At 36.7% G+C, this 18607-nt stretch overlaps 1 protein-coding gene across 3 annotated transcripts in view; it reads left to right on the forward strand.

Moving 5' to 3' along the window:
* Positions 1-14037, forward strand: part of DEUP1 (deuterosome assembly protein 1) — a 148796-nt gene extending 134759 nt beyond the window's left edge. For all 3 annotated transcript variants that reach the window (XM_027849392.1, XM_027849393.1, XM_027849395.1), the window contains 2 exons: positions 5871-6006; positions 12892-14037. In XM_027849392.1, the coding sequence (XP_027705193.1) occupies positions 5871-6006; positions 12892-13068 (313 nt within the window). In that variant the 3' untranslated portion in view covers positions 13069-14037. The remainder of the gene's footprint in view (positions 1-5870; positions 6007-12891) is intronic.
* The last annotated feature ends 4570 nt before the right edge of the window (positions 14038-18607 follow it).

Raw genomic sequence — 18607 nt, forward strand, 5'->3', positions numbered from 1 at the left:
TCAGTGTTATTATTGTTATTCAGTCCTTTCAGTCATGGCTGACTCCTCACGACCCCATCTGGGGTTTTCTTAGCAAAGATAATGGAGTGGCTTGTCATATCCTTCTCCAGCTCATTTTAGATGAGGAAACTGAGGCAAACCTTATTGCCCAGGGTCAGTATCAGTAAGGTGGAATAAAAAGGAAGTCATTATAAATTATTATTCATCTACCATGCTATACTTATTACATTGTAGAATTGTACTCTGAATTTTAAAAATGTTATGTGAATTTTCAATGTTTATAATGATAGCTACATGCTAATTTGAAAGAGCTGTATGCATATTTTTCCAATTTGGAGAGTCACAAAACTTACTATATAACTAAGTTTAATTTCCAAAGAAATTTTAAATTCTACTACATTTATTCATACGTAAGATACAAACACACACACACACACACACACACACACACACACCACATGCTCAAAAGCATTTGTAACTTTGAAAGGTGCATCACATACTAGAAGATACAATAATCATGTTAATCATTAAGATGATTTTAAGATCATTAAAAATACGCCTAGATAAAATAAAGTATAAAATCAACTCATTTCTATGTATAAAAATCTGGGAGGCAGAACTGTGAGCTAGTTGGGGGAAGATATAAACATAGACTAACATGGAACCAAATAGAGTCAGAACAGTAGCTATACTTGAGATAGTTTGGGACGAGAAGATAGCATGGTGCAGTAGGACAAGCCCAGGGAATAAGTTCAAATTCCTAACTCCCCTGGGACTCAGTTTCCTTGTCTATAAGATGAAGGGACTAAACTAGTTGGCCTTTGGGGTCCTTTCTAGCACCAGATTTATGATCGAGTCTCCTTCTGGCCCATGGGCTTTAATTCAAGATTATTCTACCCCTTACGGAGTTAGCATCCTATTGACATCAAATCCCTACCTTCCGTCTATCTCTACCCAAAGATTCTGAGGATTCTGGGTCTTGTTTAGGGCATCTCTAAAGTGTTATCGCTGTTAGTAACTGTATCCAGGTGTCACATTGCATAGCCTCAAAGTGGACTTGACATCTGAAAGACCTGAGCTCTAAGCCTGCCTCAAATAACTTACTAGTTGTGTGACTGTGGGCGAGTCATTTTAACGCTCTGAGTCTCAGTTTCCTCCTCTGTAAAATAAGATAATAGTAGTACCTTACCTCTCAGGATTGTTGTAAGGATAAAATCATATAATATTTGCAAAGTACTTAGCTAGCTATTATTATTGTTGTTATTTTTATCTTAGGTCAGTAGCACTTGAACAGTGACCTTAAACCCTCATTAGAGGAGCCTAAAATCAAACTGGGCTCGTCGTGGACCAAAGCTCTTCTGGAGTTGCAGCTCCCATCTTCATTCCTTTGCATAGGCCGTGGTACTTCAGGAGTGCACCACCTCCTCAATGCCACCTCTTAGAATTCCTGGCTTCCTTCCAAACACAATGTACCTCTTGGAATCCCTTTGCATGCACTTTATATTGGCTTATTTATGTACATGTTGTATTTTCCCAGTATAATATAAGCTCCTTGGGGTCAAGAACTGTTTCACTTAGGGCAGCTAGGTGGTACAGTGGATAGAGCTCTGGCCTTGGAGTCAGAAGGACCTGAGTTCAAATCCAGCCTCAGACACTTGACACTTACTAGCTGTGTGACTATGTGCAAGTCACTTAACCCCAATTGCCTCACCAAAAAAAAAAAAACAGTTCCACTTTTGTCTTTGTATTCTCATATAGTAGGTACTTATTTTTTTTTTATTAAGTTGAATTGGAATTGGCCCAGATTTCGTAAAGCAGCGGTAAACAGAACAGAACGTATTGGGAAATTTCTAAGCTAACTGAAGACCAACTCAAAACCACAAGATTTAGTTAGAACCAGATTCATATTATGATTTCAGCAAATCAAATAGAAAGTCTGTGAAACAACATGGTGGAATGGAAAAGATAATGAATGTGGAATCAGGAGAGATGGGTCTGAATCCCACCTTTACCATTACTAACTGTGGGACCAGAGGCATGTCAACTAGTGTCTCAGAACCTCAGTTTCCTATTCCAAAAAAACAAATAAGACTACATTACTTAGCTCAAAGGTTATTTTGAAATAGCATATATAAAGTAAGTAGAGCAGGTAAGTGGCTCACTAGATAAAGCACCAGATTTGAAGTCAGAAAGACCTGAGTTCAAATGCAGCCTCAGACACTTACTAGCTGTGTGACCCTGGTCAAGTCACCTAACCCTGTTTGCCTCAGTGTCCTCATCTGTAAAATAAGCTAGAGAAGGAAAAGGCAAACCGCTCCAATATCTTTGCCAAGAAAACACCAAATGGGGTCATGAAGAGTCAGACGAAACTGAAAAATATCTAAACAACAACAACATAAAGTAAACCTGAAAGCACTTCATAAAATCAGAGCTGCTGTTGCAGTGGTAAATTGTTGTTGCTTGCTCCAGTAAGTTCCCTCTGACACAGTCTTAAAGATTGAAAAAACCCGAGCAGCCCCAGGGATGAGGCAGAAACAATCTAAATATGCCTGAAAGATGCCAGGACGTGGGAGTTGATCAGAGAAGTAGTAATAATTCTTTTCAACTGTATTATAGAAATCTATATTATAGAAATAGTTCTTTTCAACTATATTATATATTACATTATAAACCATAAGAAGATAGAGACAAAAGTAGGGAGAGGTTGGTTTTGTCAAGGTAATTCAATAGCTTTTGGGACTTCAGGGGAAGTATTTTTGTTGGAATGTTTAAAAAGAAATGAGGCAGGGGAGAGTTAAGTTGTATTCTTCCATCATCAAATAGTCTCAGTATAGGTCACTTTAATGTGACCTTGACAGGTCCCGCCCTTCCCTCCACAGACAGAGGAAAGAGAGACCCAGTGAACCCAGAAGGGGTCCTTCTGATGCAATTCAGCAGAGGTTCAACCAACAAGCATTTATTAGGCAATTAATAGGTACCAGGCACTGTGCTGGATTCTGGTGACACCGAGACAAAATAAAAAAAAAAGAATTTCTGCACTCAAGGAGCTTCTGATGTATGGGAAAGGGGCAACCAGAGCAGGTCAGCTCATGAAAAAAGTATTCTAAGCCTTAAGAATTCGTGTTTATAAAAGTAGCCTTCAAATGGATGAACTGAATATATTTTATGAGAGGTGATTTTTAATAAAGTGTTTGTATAGCTAGTTATATTCTATGACTTGTAAGAAATAAAGGTAGTTTTAAAGTGAAAATACATTTTATTTTGAAGATTTATAATCTAGTCTTCCCTTCAGACGGTCTCTACATTTTATTAAAATTGCAATGAAACAAAGGCTAATGTATTAATTCTGGTCAAATACACAAAAATCAAGGTGAGTAATTGAGACAATTATCTTGATAATTTAAGATAAATTACAGTTTTCATTAAATCTCTAGATAATTAAAGTAACAATGTTTGTTTTACTTGATAATTGCCTTAATTCTCCACTGCTCTTTGGAGTGTAGGCATAGCCTAATTTAAATGAAAAGATTCAACTTTAGATTATATGCAGATGTACTGTGCAATTGTTATAATTCTATTTGAATTGTGGGGTGTTCCTTCTTATTGTGCACATCAAAACCCATGTTATTTCAGTTTAATTTGCTGTTTGGTTTCCATGGTAATTATGGTTTTGGAGAATGGAGAAAAAGATACATTTCTAGATAAATAAAAATGGAAAACATGTTGGGGGTTTTTTATGTACTACTTTATATATGTCTCACTTAACTTTTATTGTTACTTCTATGCATAAATTTGAAGATGTTTGCATAATAAGAAAAATATATGTACATGGAGACTATATACATATATCTTCTTTGGGTAAAGACTGAAAAGAATTTCATAATTTATGATTTATGGTAAACTATAATGTACTAGTCTTGAAATTAGTGGTTATCCTCTGAGGAATTGCTAGTTTCACAAATGGATTTTTCATATTTTTAAGGTTTTCAACTATTTTAATTAAATTCAAAATCATTCTTGAATGTCGTTGTTCAGGAAAATATTCACTTGATCTAAAACAGGACACACTGTAGTGACTTCCAAAAAATGGCAGGAACCTCTCTTATAGACTTTTCTCATACACAGGTTAATTTAATAAAACTTAAAATCTTGAAGTTTATTGTCTATTCTAGTTATCTATGTTTAATTACAAATAGAAAATTCATTACATTAAACAGTAAATTAATCTTAAAAGCAGATTGATGCGGCTAAACAAAAGCACCAAATAAGCAAAACATAAATCTATTAAGGAAGTCAATGAGGTTAAGTATAAGGACACTGCTAGAAAACTGACTATCTAATGTGGATCTATCAAGGGCAGTAGACTGAGCCACTTAAAGCAGCTTTTTAAAAAATTAAATTTGTATTGTGGTTTGCAATTGAATGGCAATGAGATACAAAAGCAGACATGTAAAAAAAGGTGTAGGCTTTCCCAGGACTAGGATGTTTTTTTAACAATGATAAAAGTTCCTATTTCATTATTAAAGTGTTCTGAAGCCTTTAAAGAAAAATAGAGAATTCATGCGAGTTTTTAATAACAGATTTCAAATAAATATCTAACTGAAGCAAATATTTTGTGTTGTTTTCTATTTAAATTACCAAGCTATTTAACTTCAATTTTACACCTTACTTTGCATATAGAGATTTATACAAGAACATAATTTGTTAGTTACCACAAAGAAAAAAAGTTAGTATTTGGGGTGTCATATCCTATGCAAACCATTTTGACCTTTTAATTATATTTGTTTGACTATTTCTAATAAATGATTGAACATTGTTTTTTTTAAATCGTACATGTATGCTATTTTTAAAATAAAGGAATCAATATATAAGTAACCATTCCTTTACTCTTACTTATGATGAGAAAAGTTCATAGTTGCAATTTTTTGAGCACTAAGCTTTCTATTGTACCAGTCAAGAAGAAAAGTTCTGTAATATTCCTATAAATACGGGGTAGGGGTAAGGGATTGGAGAGAGAAGGAATCATTTTCTTAAAATCCAATCCAATCAGGAGTTCGGTAACAGCCCTCAACTCCAATATGTCAGCTAAAGGAAAAATAGTATAGCACAGTTCCTGACACATAACAGGTGCTTGATATATGTTTTTGAATGAATGAATGACTATCATTAACACTTGAATGAACTTTAAGTAATCTGGAGCCTCACCAATGACCCTACCAGGCTTTAAATATGTTGCTGCTCAATTTAGTCATTCTTTCTACAAATATTAATCACTTCTTTTGTGCCATCAACTAAATAGTTTGAAATTAAATTATAGAATGGAGAAGTGGGGTGAGGGGGAGTAGAAAACCGACCTTGAACACCTGTAACATCAGAAGGTTGAACTACATGATCTCTAGGATCCCCTCAATGACCCCTCCCATCTCATCTGTAAATCTTTTCAGTCTATGAAGGAAAGGGAATAAGCATTTCTATAGCACCCACTTTGTGCCAGGTACTGTGATAAGCACTTTTTAATCAATATTTCATCTGATCTTTATCTTTGATCTATGATGACCCTTTAGAGTTTTACTAGTTTCATTTTTAATCTTTGTTACAAAGGAAGAATTGGTGGGCAGGAGAGGGGACAAATACACTCAAGAATAAATGTGATGTAAATACCAAAGGCATCAATTAAAAGATCGAAGTTTTATTAAGTTTATTTCATAAGGATGTTTTATAGTGAATACTTTAGCGTACTCCAGTAAGAAGAAAAAAGTTTTGATATGTGTAATACTTGAATGTATTAGCCATCAAAGAAATATAAATCCTACATGGGTAAAATGGTAGAAATACAGTAGTAACAGTAACAATTCCCCCTTCTCTTGTAGACTTATCCAAGATTGTGAACCAAACTTAGGTGTGATAACTACATCATCACCTGTGGCATTTCAGCCCCAGTGTAACATGTTTCCTGTCAAAGATATTGCAAGCCCTTTGGGGAGTGAAGACGGAGTTTATCCATTGGTGAGTTGCTACTTAATTGAGTTTTTCTCCTTTAAAGGAGTAATCACTATAGATCCCAAATCCCACTTTGGAAAGTTATTAAGTGACCATTGGCAAATCTTTTAATCTCTGTGACCCTCAATTTCCTCATCTGTAAAATGGGAATAATAATATATATACTGCCAACTCTGGAAGGTTGTTGTGAAGATCCAGGGGATAAAGGATTTTCCAAAACTAAAGTCCTATATAAATGGTCAATTTTTGTTATGATCAAATTGGATAAACTTAGCTATTAGCATTTTATGACATAATTTGGGACCATTTTCATGTGAAAATGAACATGCTGCCTACAACTATTGCTTATACTTATTTATTAAATTGTATCTTTATTAAAAGAGGTGACTCCTTGAATAAAACTACAGTTGGACATGCCATTTATTAGGGAATATCTCTATTTAGAGGCGAGAACTCTAATCTAGACAATATCATTCTCTCATGCAGTTGAAATTTATCCATTTTTTTTTTTTAGTCCTCCACTTTGGTAAACCTGGCAGCACGAGAAATAGGACATTGCTGGATAATCTGAGAGTTGTCCAGGAGCTTCAAGCTACTTACTTGAGGCAGATTAGATGCCATATTGGATATGTTTCTGGTTGCCAAGGCAGTACTAACTCAGAACACTGGCACCCATTTCCTGTGCAGAGTGTTAATATTTCAATTATTCAGTCACTCAGGAACTATGAAAATAATATCTCTGTATATAGTTCTATTTTATCAGTTAATGGAAAATCTTATTAAATATAAAGAAAAGTAAGTGAATGGTATAATCATATATCTTCTTTTCGTAGTATTTGTTTTTCAGAGTTGTGCTTTTCCAGAAAATAAATAATATTTTTCTTAGTAAGTTATATTGACTTTTCAGTCTGCATGTGTAGCATTTAAAACATCTTTGACATATTATTTAATGATTTTTATAATCTCTATGGAATACAAGTATTTCATGCAAATGCTAAATTCAGACAAGGCTTAATTAGATGGTATATTATAGGAGCTCAGATAAACAGTATCTTTTCTCATTTGAAAAGAAATCTAAGGGGCAGCTAGGTGGTGCAGTGGCTAGAGCTCTGGTCTTGGAGTTCAAATCCAGCCTCAGACACATGACACTTACTAGCTGTGTGACCCTAGGTAAGTCACTTAACTCTGATTGCCTCACCAAAGAAGCAAAAAAAAAAATCTATTACCCTTAGTTTTGGTATGAAAAGAGATCTCTTTCATATGAAAGAGAGATCGAAAAGAATGAAGTAGTATGCAAGGAGGAAGAGATCTGAATACAAAACCTTTTGGAATTATGGATACCCTTAAAGATCAGAAATATAAACAAATTAACCATCAGTTATATTTTTCATTCATTTCCACAAAACAGTGGTTACTTTCTTTGAACAAAAAATGATAACATACCAACAAAGTAAGCAAAATAAATAAAACATGCCCCATATTTAAGCCCTGAAAACTATTATGAGCACTTTCTAAATTCTATAACAGACAAATTCTCTATCCAATCTTTAAGAGTTTTCCAAAAATTAGCAAATTTGCCTTTCAAACGAGATAAGAATGTTCATGATATCAGTTCATTACGGCTTCATTAGAATATTCTACCTCTGATCTCTCTTCTGAGCTCCAGTCTAGCATTGGCATTGAACAGATCCATCCCACAGGCATTTCAAAGTCACTGTCCAAAATGGATTACTCCCCACCTCCAGTTTGTCCTTTCTCCAGATTCATCTGTTTCTATGGAGGGCGCCATCATTCTTCCAGAGTGTTCCTCAACTTTTTATTCTCACCATCCCCATTCACTCCTTTCCAGTCAGTTGCTAGCTTTGTCAATTCCACAGTTTTTACAACTATTCCCTTCCATACATTTATATAGCAACCAATCCCTGAAGATTTTTTTCAACATACGAGCGCCACAAACAGATCTATAAATACAGAACATGAGTCTGGCATTAGCAGTATGAAAGATGAATTGGAGAAGGGAAAAAATCAAGGGAGGAAAACCTATTAAAACTATCGTGTTCATTCAGGTGCATTCTAGTAAGGGGATGTCCTAGAGTGGTGGCAAAAGGAATAGAAAGAAGCAGAGCGAGTCTCTATGTGGTAGAGGTAGGATTGACAGGACTTGATGAACGATTAAATAGAGAGAATATTATTTCTAAAGGATAAGGTATGTAAACAGAAGAGGGCCAAGGACGGAATCTTGAGGAACACTAACCTTTAAGGGGTCAGGAAGAGGAGCAATGAGCGAGGTAACAGGAGAGTCAGGCGAGGAAGGCATGAGAAAATATCTATAAGAAAGGGTCAGTGCTGTCAGAAGCGGGAGAGTTTAGGAAGCATGAGGACTGGGAAAAAATGGTGTTGTGGGGCAGGGGAAAGAGTGTTGGATCTGGGGTCAGCCAGGTTTAAGTCTTGGCTATGCTAAGAATTAGTACCTATGTGACCTTGGGGAAATCACTCCTCTATAAAGAGAAGGAATTGGGCTAGATGATGTTTCAGGCCCCTTGCAACTCTAAATCTATAAGCCAATTAGTGATTCAAAAATTAAGAGGTCACTAACAATATCTGACAAATCCCTGACTCTCCCAGGGACAGGCCATAGAATGTAAGGGGTTAAGGTTTGAGTGAGGGAGAAGTGAAAGTATCAGGTATAAATAGCTTTTTCAAGAAATTTAGCAATGGAGGAAAGGAGAGAGATTAGATAGTTGTTGGATTGAGTAGAAAAATCAAGGGAAGTCTTTTTTTAATTGGGGAGACTTGAGCAAGTGTAAAGGCAGATGGAAGAGAACTAGTGGAGAAGGAAGAGAGAAAAGATAAAAAAAGGAGATGACCATGTAAAGCAAGGTCTTACAAAAATAAAAGAGAATGGAATCGAGTGCAAGGAAATGATTTGGCCTTAATGAGTAGGGATCCTATTGCAATCGGGGAGAATAAGGAAACAGTTTCTGATGATGCCAAGAAGTATTGAGTAATAGAAGAGGAAACCTGAAGGCCTCCCTCCGGATGGCATCAGTCTTCTCAGTGAAATGGGAAGCTAACTCATCGTTTCAGTATTGGGGGTGGTGTTATGGTTGAGGGTCAGAAGAGAGAAGAAAAGGTTGAGAAATGAGAGTAAGAGAGAAAGTTGATAAAAAGTGGTTAGGATAAATAATAGGGTGAATAGGATTTTCTAGAAGTAGCAAAAATCATTCTACTGTATATGATTTTGAAAGACACTCCTATGTAAAACAAACGAAAAAAGTTTTCCACAGATGCAGTGGAAGCTACAGAAATGTAGAATATGGAGAAGTATCAGAATTAGAAGGGACTTTAGAGGCCAAATTAATCCAACTCACACCTGAACAAGAATTTTCCTCTTAATAAAAGCTGATGTTTTCTTAAAGTCCTCCAGTAAGAAAGCATCCCCGCCATTCCACTCAGACTTTCATTTCCTCCAAAGGGAGTGCATTTCATTTTTGGATTGCTCTAATTGTTAGCAACCTCTTCTTTATATCAATCCAAAATTTGCCTCTTTGCAAATTCTATCCATTGCTTCTAGATCTGCCTTCTGGGCCTAAGCAAAATAAATCAAATCCCTCTTTCACATGATAGTACTTACTTCATATACCTGAAAGCAACTACTGTGCAAATCCCCCTTCCCTCCTCCAAATCTTCTATTCTGCTGGCTGAACATCTTCAAAGGTATTAAAGAGGAAAGCAATCAATACGATTTTGTGATAGATTGGATGTGGAGGAAGGGATCAGAATAAAGAGTCAAACATGATTTCAGGTACAAACTGAGGAACTGGGAAATTGATAGTCCTGATAAGACTAAAAAGGTAAGCAGTTAAGCTTATGGGGTAGTTGAGGTGGAAAAAGGATCCCAATGGGAAGAGAAAAAAAGTGCCCAGAAAGCAAGACCTACCCGTGTTTGTCTCATCTTCAAAGAGCTTTGAAAATCTTCATTCTTAGCCACACATCTGGCTTCTGACCAGTTTGCAAAGGGTTTTCTGTGCCAAACAGAAGGCATCTGCTGGGAGGGGGCATTGCTCATACAATGAAGTCTGCACTTTATCCTAGGAGCAATGGAAAGCCACTGGAATGGTGTGACTAGGAGAGGGAGGTGGTCACACTTGTGTCTTAGGAATATCACTCTGTCATCTATCTGTGAAAGATGAATTGAAGTCGAGGGAGCCTGAAGGCAGGGATGCCCATTAGGAGGCTATTCCAGTCACCCAAGTGAGAGGTGGTAGTAGTTATGTGAGCAAAGAAGAGATGAACACTAGAAATGCTCTAGAAGTAGAATCCACAAGCGGCTGGGTATGAGGCAGTTTAAAAATCTTCAGGGAATAGGGAGAAGGCGAAAATTCTTGCAACGTTTTGAAGCTAGGTAAAAAGGGGATGCTCACAACAGAAATAGAGAAATTCCAAAAAAGGGTGAGTTTAGAGGAAAGAGTCCTGTTTTGAACATGTTGAGTTTTAGATGCTTATGGGACATCCATCTGGAAAGGTCTAACAGGTGACTTAGAACTGGATCTCAGGAGAGACAATGGTAATTGTCGTCATCTGTAGAGAAATAATCATTCAATCCATGAAAACAAATGAGATTTACTGATAGAATATAAAGAAAGAAGAGAGCTTTGACCAAACCTTGGCTTATACTATGCTCCAGTGAAGATGCAGGACATGAATGACCATCCAACAACCATCTGATAAAGAGGGGTCGCATAGGTAGGAAGAGAACCACGAGCAGGTAGCATGTCCAAAGCTCCGCACTTCACCCAAAAAGAGAACATTTAGGAAGATAAGATGATACATAGTATTAAATGCTGCACAAAGTCAGAAAGGATGAGGAATGAGAAAAGACCTTTAGAGGTGGCAGTTAGAAAGCACTGGTAGGCCAGTTTCTGTTGAGTGATGAGGTCAGAAGCCAGATTTCAAGTTTAGACATGAGTGAAAGGAGAGGAAATAGAGATCAGAGTAGATAGCTTCTTTCCAGGAGTTGGGCTATGAAAGAGGAAAGAGAGGACAAGAATTGGGGGGAGGGGTGGAACGATAGCATCGAAAACATTTTTAAGAAATAGAGAAGTCATGTGTGTGTTTGTAGGCAGCAGAGAAGGAGAGAGCAGATAGAGATTGAAGATTAGAGGAACAGGGTAATGGGGGGAGGGCAATATGTAAGAGGAAATGGGAGGGGATAGGATCAAAGATACAATGGGATTGACATTGGTGACAAGAAAGGCCATCTCATTAGAGACTGGAGGAATTCTCATCAGAATAAAGGATAACAGAATAGAGGATGATGTCAAGGTGTGTTAGGGGAGAAGAGGGAGCTCATGGTGAATAGCTTCTATTTTCTCAATAAAGTATAAAGTGAAGTTTTATGTTAGAGGATGTGAAAGGAATGGTATAAGGAAAGAAGAGGTTTGGAATATCCACTGTGGGGAATGCAAAAGCTGTAGTACCTAGGGTACCCTCTTCTCGTACATGAAGTCCTCAAAACAGCTACCCCAGATTCAAAGTACTTTATGGGGCCTAATGCGTTTAGTTTTTCTATAGATAGCCAGAGGACACCATTAGTTCAAAGCAAAGAAATTTAATGAAATATCATTGTAATAAAAGTGGCAACAGAACATTCCTCCCAGAACCCTAGGGCGCATTCTCCCACAAATACACATACTATTAGTGTAGAGAGCGGGCACATAGGTATCACTCGTGAGGGACACACATACCTGGGAAACATACGTGGCCAGGGCATATATGTAGAACAGTTACCTCTTGCGTCTGACACTGGAAGACCACCAATGACTTCTGGTATGTCATCACGCTGCTCACCTTGCTGGGTGTATGGTTCCCACTGGACATTATTTTGCTGGTCCTTACTGGTCCTATGGCAGCTACTGAGCCAATAATCTCTCCGAGCTGAATGTGAACACCAATGGTCACATAGTGGCTGCTGGGCACGTGAGTGCCTTCTGAGCATTCCTTCCTGTTGCTGGCTTCTTGACTCACCTCTTCAGAGCCATCCTCCGACCTCAGCTCCAGTCTGCTATAGCATAGTGGCTACAACTGCTTCCTGATAAGGATAGATTGATAGCTCTTTAGTCAGAGCTGCTACATACTGCTGATAGAGGTAATCCAGGACTGGGATTCAGCAAGGCATGAGTTACAATAAGGGAGCAAAGAATTCGAGAGCAGACAAGGACCTTGCGAGAATAGACGTAGGAGGGATGAGGCATAGGGAGAAATGTCATGAAGAAATGTATTGTTAGACAGGGATATTGCAGAGTTCTTAATTATAGAAGTGGAGCACCTTAATTAGGAAAATGGGTGATGGTGCACAAAAGAATGTTCTCTTCTCTCTTGAGTGGCCACTATGAAGTGAATCAAAAACAATGAGGGGATTGGTCCAAGGCAAATTTATTTAGCTTTTATTATGAAGCAAAGTCTTCCCAAAGTAGTAATAATCTATCCTTTGTTGGTATACTGTAAGCCCTCCTTACAGTATATCCTGAAATACTTTTTTTTTTTTTACTTAGGAGTGGGGTTTTTTTTTTAATGAGAAAATTTAGGTTTGCCAACTAGTAGTATACAGTGTTGAAAAGTTACATTTCAAAGATTACTGTTTTTATTCTAATTATCTCACTCTTCTCCATTATGCAGTGGTGTCTGGGTTTCACAAAAGAGGTGTCTATCATACTGTTAAATGCTGTAATGCAAGCTATAGTCTTCGTTAACATTAACTTTGTAAAGTATTGGTTATTTCTTCGGGATGAAATGTGCCATATAAATATGGTGGTGGTAGTGGTGGGGAACCACATTGTTCTTGCTTTTCTCAGCTGACTCTTATTTATTTATTTATTTATTTTTGTTCAGTCTCCCCCAGAGATGTCATTCCCTGCTTCTTTGACAGCACAGAATTTCCTTATGGAAGAAGAGAAACGAGCGAAAGACCTGGAAAAGCTTTTAAATACACATATAGATGAACTGCAAAGACATACAGAATATACTCTCAATAAATACACCAGGGTAAAACAAAAGAGACATATATGAGCCTTTAAACTTTTTTATTTGCTTTCCCCTCCACCCCCAAGGCAAAAAGCCCTGGCAAAACATTTGCAAAGCTGATGAATGAAAATGAAAACTCTTGTTCTGTTTTCTTGAGTAAATAATTGCTATAAGGCAACTAGAAAATAGTAAGTATTTTGTTCTATAAAGCTGTTTGCTTTATTGCATTAACATCCTAAAGTGTTCTGCTGTAGAGTTGCCATAAAATAAACATGACTGCTATCACAGAGATTTTTCCAGTCTAAGGAGTATCTTGGAATTAACTATGCAGCTCTTTTCCCACTTGAATCATGTACACTAAAAATCCATTTCCTCTGTAACGACAGAAGCGAACTTAAAGACGGAAGAGCATTTTGAATAAAACAATCTAGTACAGCTCAGTTGAACTAAAATTGAAAATGTGAGATTTTTTTCATGCAAAAAATATTTTTGTGTTTGTGTTACTTTAAAATATGAACATTTATTTTCATAGAAAATACTGACATGTTCGTGTTTCTGCATTTCCTTTTCTAATGATCCTATGACATTAACATTGTGAAGGTCATCTAAGGTGCTCTGGGCCCATTTCAGATGTGCCATGTTAAGGCTTCCCAAATGAAATACGTCCTGACTTCATCGTCCATGTGAACATGAACAGTAAAGTTAACACTACAAACAAATATCCATCCCAATTCTATTTCATTTTCCAAAAATATCCTTTGGACGGGAGTTTGACTTTCTTGACTAAGTACCAAAATGAATTTTCCTGCAAAGGTTATGAAAAATGCCGGGTGGTTACCGTATCTCCTGGGGGGTCTTAAGTTTTTCATTTTATGTTTAAAAAGACTAAACATCAAGACGGAAAATTGAAGGGGAGAAAGCACAATTATTTTAATGGTGGAAGGCTTCACTTTGTTCTGCATAGTAATGAAGTGCAGATGTACACAGACAGATGGTTAACACCACAATATTATCTCAGCCATATTGTATTTACTGTATGTTTGATGGTATAACATCTAACAAATTAGATTATATCAACGTAAGTTTTACATAAGAAGAGAAATAAAAGTTATGGACACTTTTCATTTCTGGTTAATTTTTAACCTTAATACAAATAAAGCAAATTCAACAGTTTTCAGGGTTGTCTTTGAAAGGGTAATAAGCCTCAATACACATATTTTCCTATACCCAAAATCTGTACTAGTATCTTTCTCTTTAGAGTAAAGACACTTTAACTGGAGATTTGTCTGCTAAAATGGAGATGTGAACAACAATTTTCTCTATCTATACAGCTCTGAACTTAACAGAGTAATTATTCTTCCTAATGTGCTAGCCTTTATGTAGGAAGTTAACACTAGTGACACACAATCTTGAGAGTAATCACTTTGAATTTTTTCCCAGGAGATAGATTTATATTGATGAGTCATTTGTCGACGGTTTGGTCTAGAAAGGTCCAGAATACACTTATTCATGATTTCTTATTCCCAGTTTTCCTTGATCAACTTTCACAAGGAAAAGATGGTTTCAAGTATAGTATTAAGAAGGGTCTTCCCCTTCTCTCCCTCCCATCTCTGACCCCATAGGTTTAGAACAGGTACAAAGTTGGATCAAAGGGACCCCAAATATAGCAGTTGGAAATTGGGCTAGTGTAGGCAGCAGGAAGGTGAAAAACAGTTACCAAGTTGTTGAGCTGCAGGAGGGCGGCTAAAAAATCTTTTCCATAGAGAGAAGATATTTTAAGTTTGCCCTAGGTAATAGAATGACTACTATTTGAAAGAGCTTCAAAGCAAACTCACTTCAATACAGTAAACATTTATTAAACATCTGCTGTGTGCAGTGCACTGTGTTAACCATTAGAGGAGACACAAAGTTGAGATAATTCATTAAGCAAACACTCAGCATCCATTATGAGTAAGGCACTGTGCTAGGTACTAAGAATTTGAAGATAAAATGAAACAATAGTCCCTGCCCTCAAGGAGTTTACATTCTTTTTAAGACCTTCCCCAAAGGCCCATCTATGGCCCAGGATTCAAGCCACCCATCTTCCAGGGCCTTTTTGACAAAGGCCTTCCCAGCTGGCAGCAGACTCAGATCCAGATCTCTGCACACAACTTGAGTCCTGACTGGAATCACCCCAGTCATAACTCCTGTTCCTGCCTCCCAGAACACAAAAGCATCACTGGCCTCAAGGGAGGTCTGGAACAGTCGAATCACCTTCCTCCCTCAAACGACCTTTGGGACTCTGCCTAGACTCCTTCCTCAGTGTTTAGAATATTCCTAGTTCATCATCCTCTCTCTATTCCAGTGATTTTGCACTCTTGGGTTGCTGAAGTACAAACACTGTTCCCCAATCCCAATTGCCCATGTCCTCACTCTCATCCCCCTCAACCCTATCTGCCAAATATCTCACTCTAGGTCTACCCTTCTACTGTGCTCTCTGGAATGCCTGCTCCATAATTAACAATTATGCTTTCATATTAATCTTCTTTCACTCCTTCCATCTTCTGTAACTCTCTAAGGCCTGATACTCTCTTGATCATAGTGTATCCTTGGCCATTCTTTCTAGGACTGGTTGCACTTTTTTTTTTATGTAACCCTCTTCCCCCAACTCGTTGGTATTGGTGGGAAAATCAGAATACTCCTTGCTTCCCACTGCAACTTCCAGTATCTCCTTGCAATACAGGAGTTCTTAAACCTTTTTTGTGTCACAGACCTTTTTGGTCTTGTGAAGCATATAGACCCTCTCTCAGAATTAAGTGCATAAAATTTAAAAACATAGGATATCAAAGGAAGCCAATTACATTGAAATCATTATCAATTTTTTTTAATTTTTTTAAATTTATCAATTTTTAGTTTTCAACATTCACTTCTATGAGATTTTGAGTTTCAAATTTTCTCCCCATCTCTCCCCTCCTCCTACCCCAAAACAGCATGCAATTTGATATAGGCTCCACATAGACATTCATATTGAACATATATTCACATTAGTCATGTTGTAAAGAATTAGAACCAATGGGTGAAACCACAAGAAAGAAGAAACAAACAAAAAAAAAAGAGGGAGAGCAAATAATATGTTTCAATCTGCATTCAGACTCCATAGTTCTTTTTCTGGATGTAGATAGCATTTTCCATCATGAGTCCTTTGGAGTTGTCTTAGATCCTTGCATTGCTAAGAAGAGATAAGTCTATCAAAGTTAGTCATCGCACATTGTGGCTGTTGCTGTGTACAATGTTCTCCTGGTTCTGCTCACTTCACTCAGCATCAGTTCATTCAGGTTTTTCCAGGTTTTTCTGAAGTCTGCCTGCTCATCATCTCTCATAGCACAAGAGTATTCCATTACATTCATATACCACAACTTGTTCGGCCATTCCCCAACTAATGGGCATCCCCTCAATTTCCAATTCTTTGCCACCACAAAAAGAGCTGCTATAAATACTTTTGTGTGTCCTTTTGCTGTTTTTATGATCTCTTTGGGATACAAACATAGAAGTGGTGTTGCTGGGTCAAAGGATATGCACAACTTTATAGCCCTTTGGGCATAGTTCCAAATTGCTCTCCAGAATCGTTGGATCAGTTCACAACTCCACCAACAATGCATTAGTGTTCCAATTTTCCCACATTTTCTCCAGCTTTATCATTTTCCTGTTTTGTTATGTTAGCCAATATGATAGGTGTGATGTGGTACCTCAGAGTTGTTTTGATTTACCTTTCTCTAATCAATAGTGATTTAGAGCATTTTTTCATATGACTATAGATAGCTTTAATTTTTTCATCTGAAAACTACCAGTTCATAACCTTTGACCATTTCTCAATTGAGGAATGACTTGCATTCTTATAAATTTGACTCAGTTCTCCATATATTTTAGAAATGAGGCCCTTATCAGAGACTCTGGTTGTAAAAATTCTTTCCCAGTTTTCTGCTTTCCTCTTAATCTTGGTTGCATTGGCCCTTATTTGTACAAAAACTTTTCAATGTAATGTAATCAAAATTATCCATTTTGCATTTCATAATGTTCTCTGTCTCTTGTTTGGTCATAAATTCTTCTGTTCTCCATAAATCTGACAGGTAAATAATTCCTTGCTCTCCCAGTTTGTTTATAGTATCAGCCTTTATATCTAAATCGTGTAACCATTTTGAGTTATCTTGGTATAGAGTGTAAGATATTGTTCTATGCCTAGTTTCTGCTATACTATTTTCTAGTTCTCCCAGCAGTTTCTCTCAAATAGTGAGTTCTTATCCCAGAAGCTGGGGTCTTTGGCTTTATCAGTAGATTACTATAGTCATTGACTACTGTGTCTTGTGTACCCAACCTATTCCACTGATCCACCACTCTATTTCTCAGTGAGTACCAAGTAGTTTCAATGATTGCTGCTTTATAATACAATTTAAGATCTGGTGTGGCTAGGCCACCTTCCCTGGCATTTCTTTTTATTAATGCCCTTGATATTCTGGATCTTTTGTTCTTCAAGATTAATTTTGTTATTATTTTTTCTAGCTCTGTAAAATGATTTTTGGTAGTTTGATTGGTATGGCACTGAATAAATAAATTAATTTAGGTAGAATTGTCATTATATTAGCTTGACCTTCCCATAAGCAATCGATATTTTCCCATTTGTTTAGATCTGACTTTATTTGTGTGAAAAGTGTTTTGTAATTGTATTCATATAGTTCCTGGGTTTGTTTTGGCAGGTAGACTCCCAAATATTTTATAATGTCTACAGTAACTTTAAATGGAATTTCTCTTTCTATCTCTTGCTGTCATGCTTTGAGAGTGATATATAGCAATGCCGATAATTTATGTGGGTTGATTTTATCGTGTAACTTGGCTAAAGCTGTTTATTATTTTGAGTAGTGTTTTACTTGATTCTCTCAGTATATCATCATATCATCTGCAAAGAGTGATAGCTTTGTTTCTTCTTTGCCTATTCTAATTCCTTAAATTTCTTCTTCTTATCTTATTGCTAAACCTAACATTTCTAGTACCATATTGAAAAACAGTGGTGAGAATGGACATCCTTGTTTCACCCCTGATCTTAATTGGAAATGCTTCTAGCTTATTCCTATTACATATAAGGCTTGCTGATGGTTTTAGGTAGATGCTACTTATCATTTTAAGGAAGACTCCACTTATTCCTGTGCTCTCTAGTGTTTTTAATAAGAATGGGTGTTGTATTTTCTCAAAAGCTTTTTCTGCGTCTATTGAGATAATCATATGGTTTCTGTTAGTTTTGTTGTTGATATGGTCAATCTTGCTGATAGTTTTCCTAATATTGAACCAGCCCTGCATTTCTGGTATAAATCCTACCTGGTCATAGTGTTATTATTCTCGTGATGAGTTGCTGTAATCTTTTTGCTAATATTTTGTCTAAAATTTTTGCATCTATATTCATTAGGGAAATTGGTTTATAATTTTCTTTCTCTGTTTTGACTCCGGTTTAGGTATCAGTATCTTATCGGTATCATAAAAATAATTTGATAGGACTCCTTCTTCACCTATTTTTCCCAAATAGTCTATATAGTATTGGAATTAATTGTTCTTTAAA

The sequence above is a fragment of the Vombatus ursinus genome, unplaced genomic scaffold (assembly GCF_900497805.2).
Source record: "Vombatus ursinus unplaced genomic scaffold, bare-nosed wombat genome assembly UNPS02007344.1, whole genome shotgun sequence".
NCBI classification, from domain to species: domain Eukaryota; kingdom Metazoa; phylum Chordata; class Mammalia; order Diprotodontia; family Vombatidae; genus Vombatus; species Vombatus ursinus.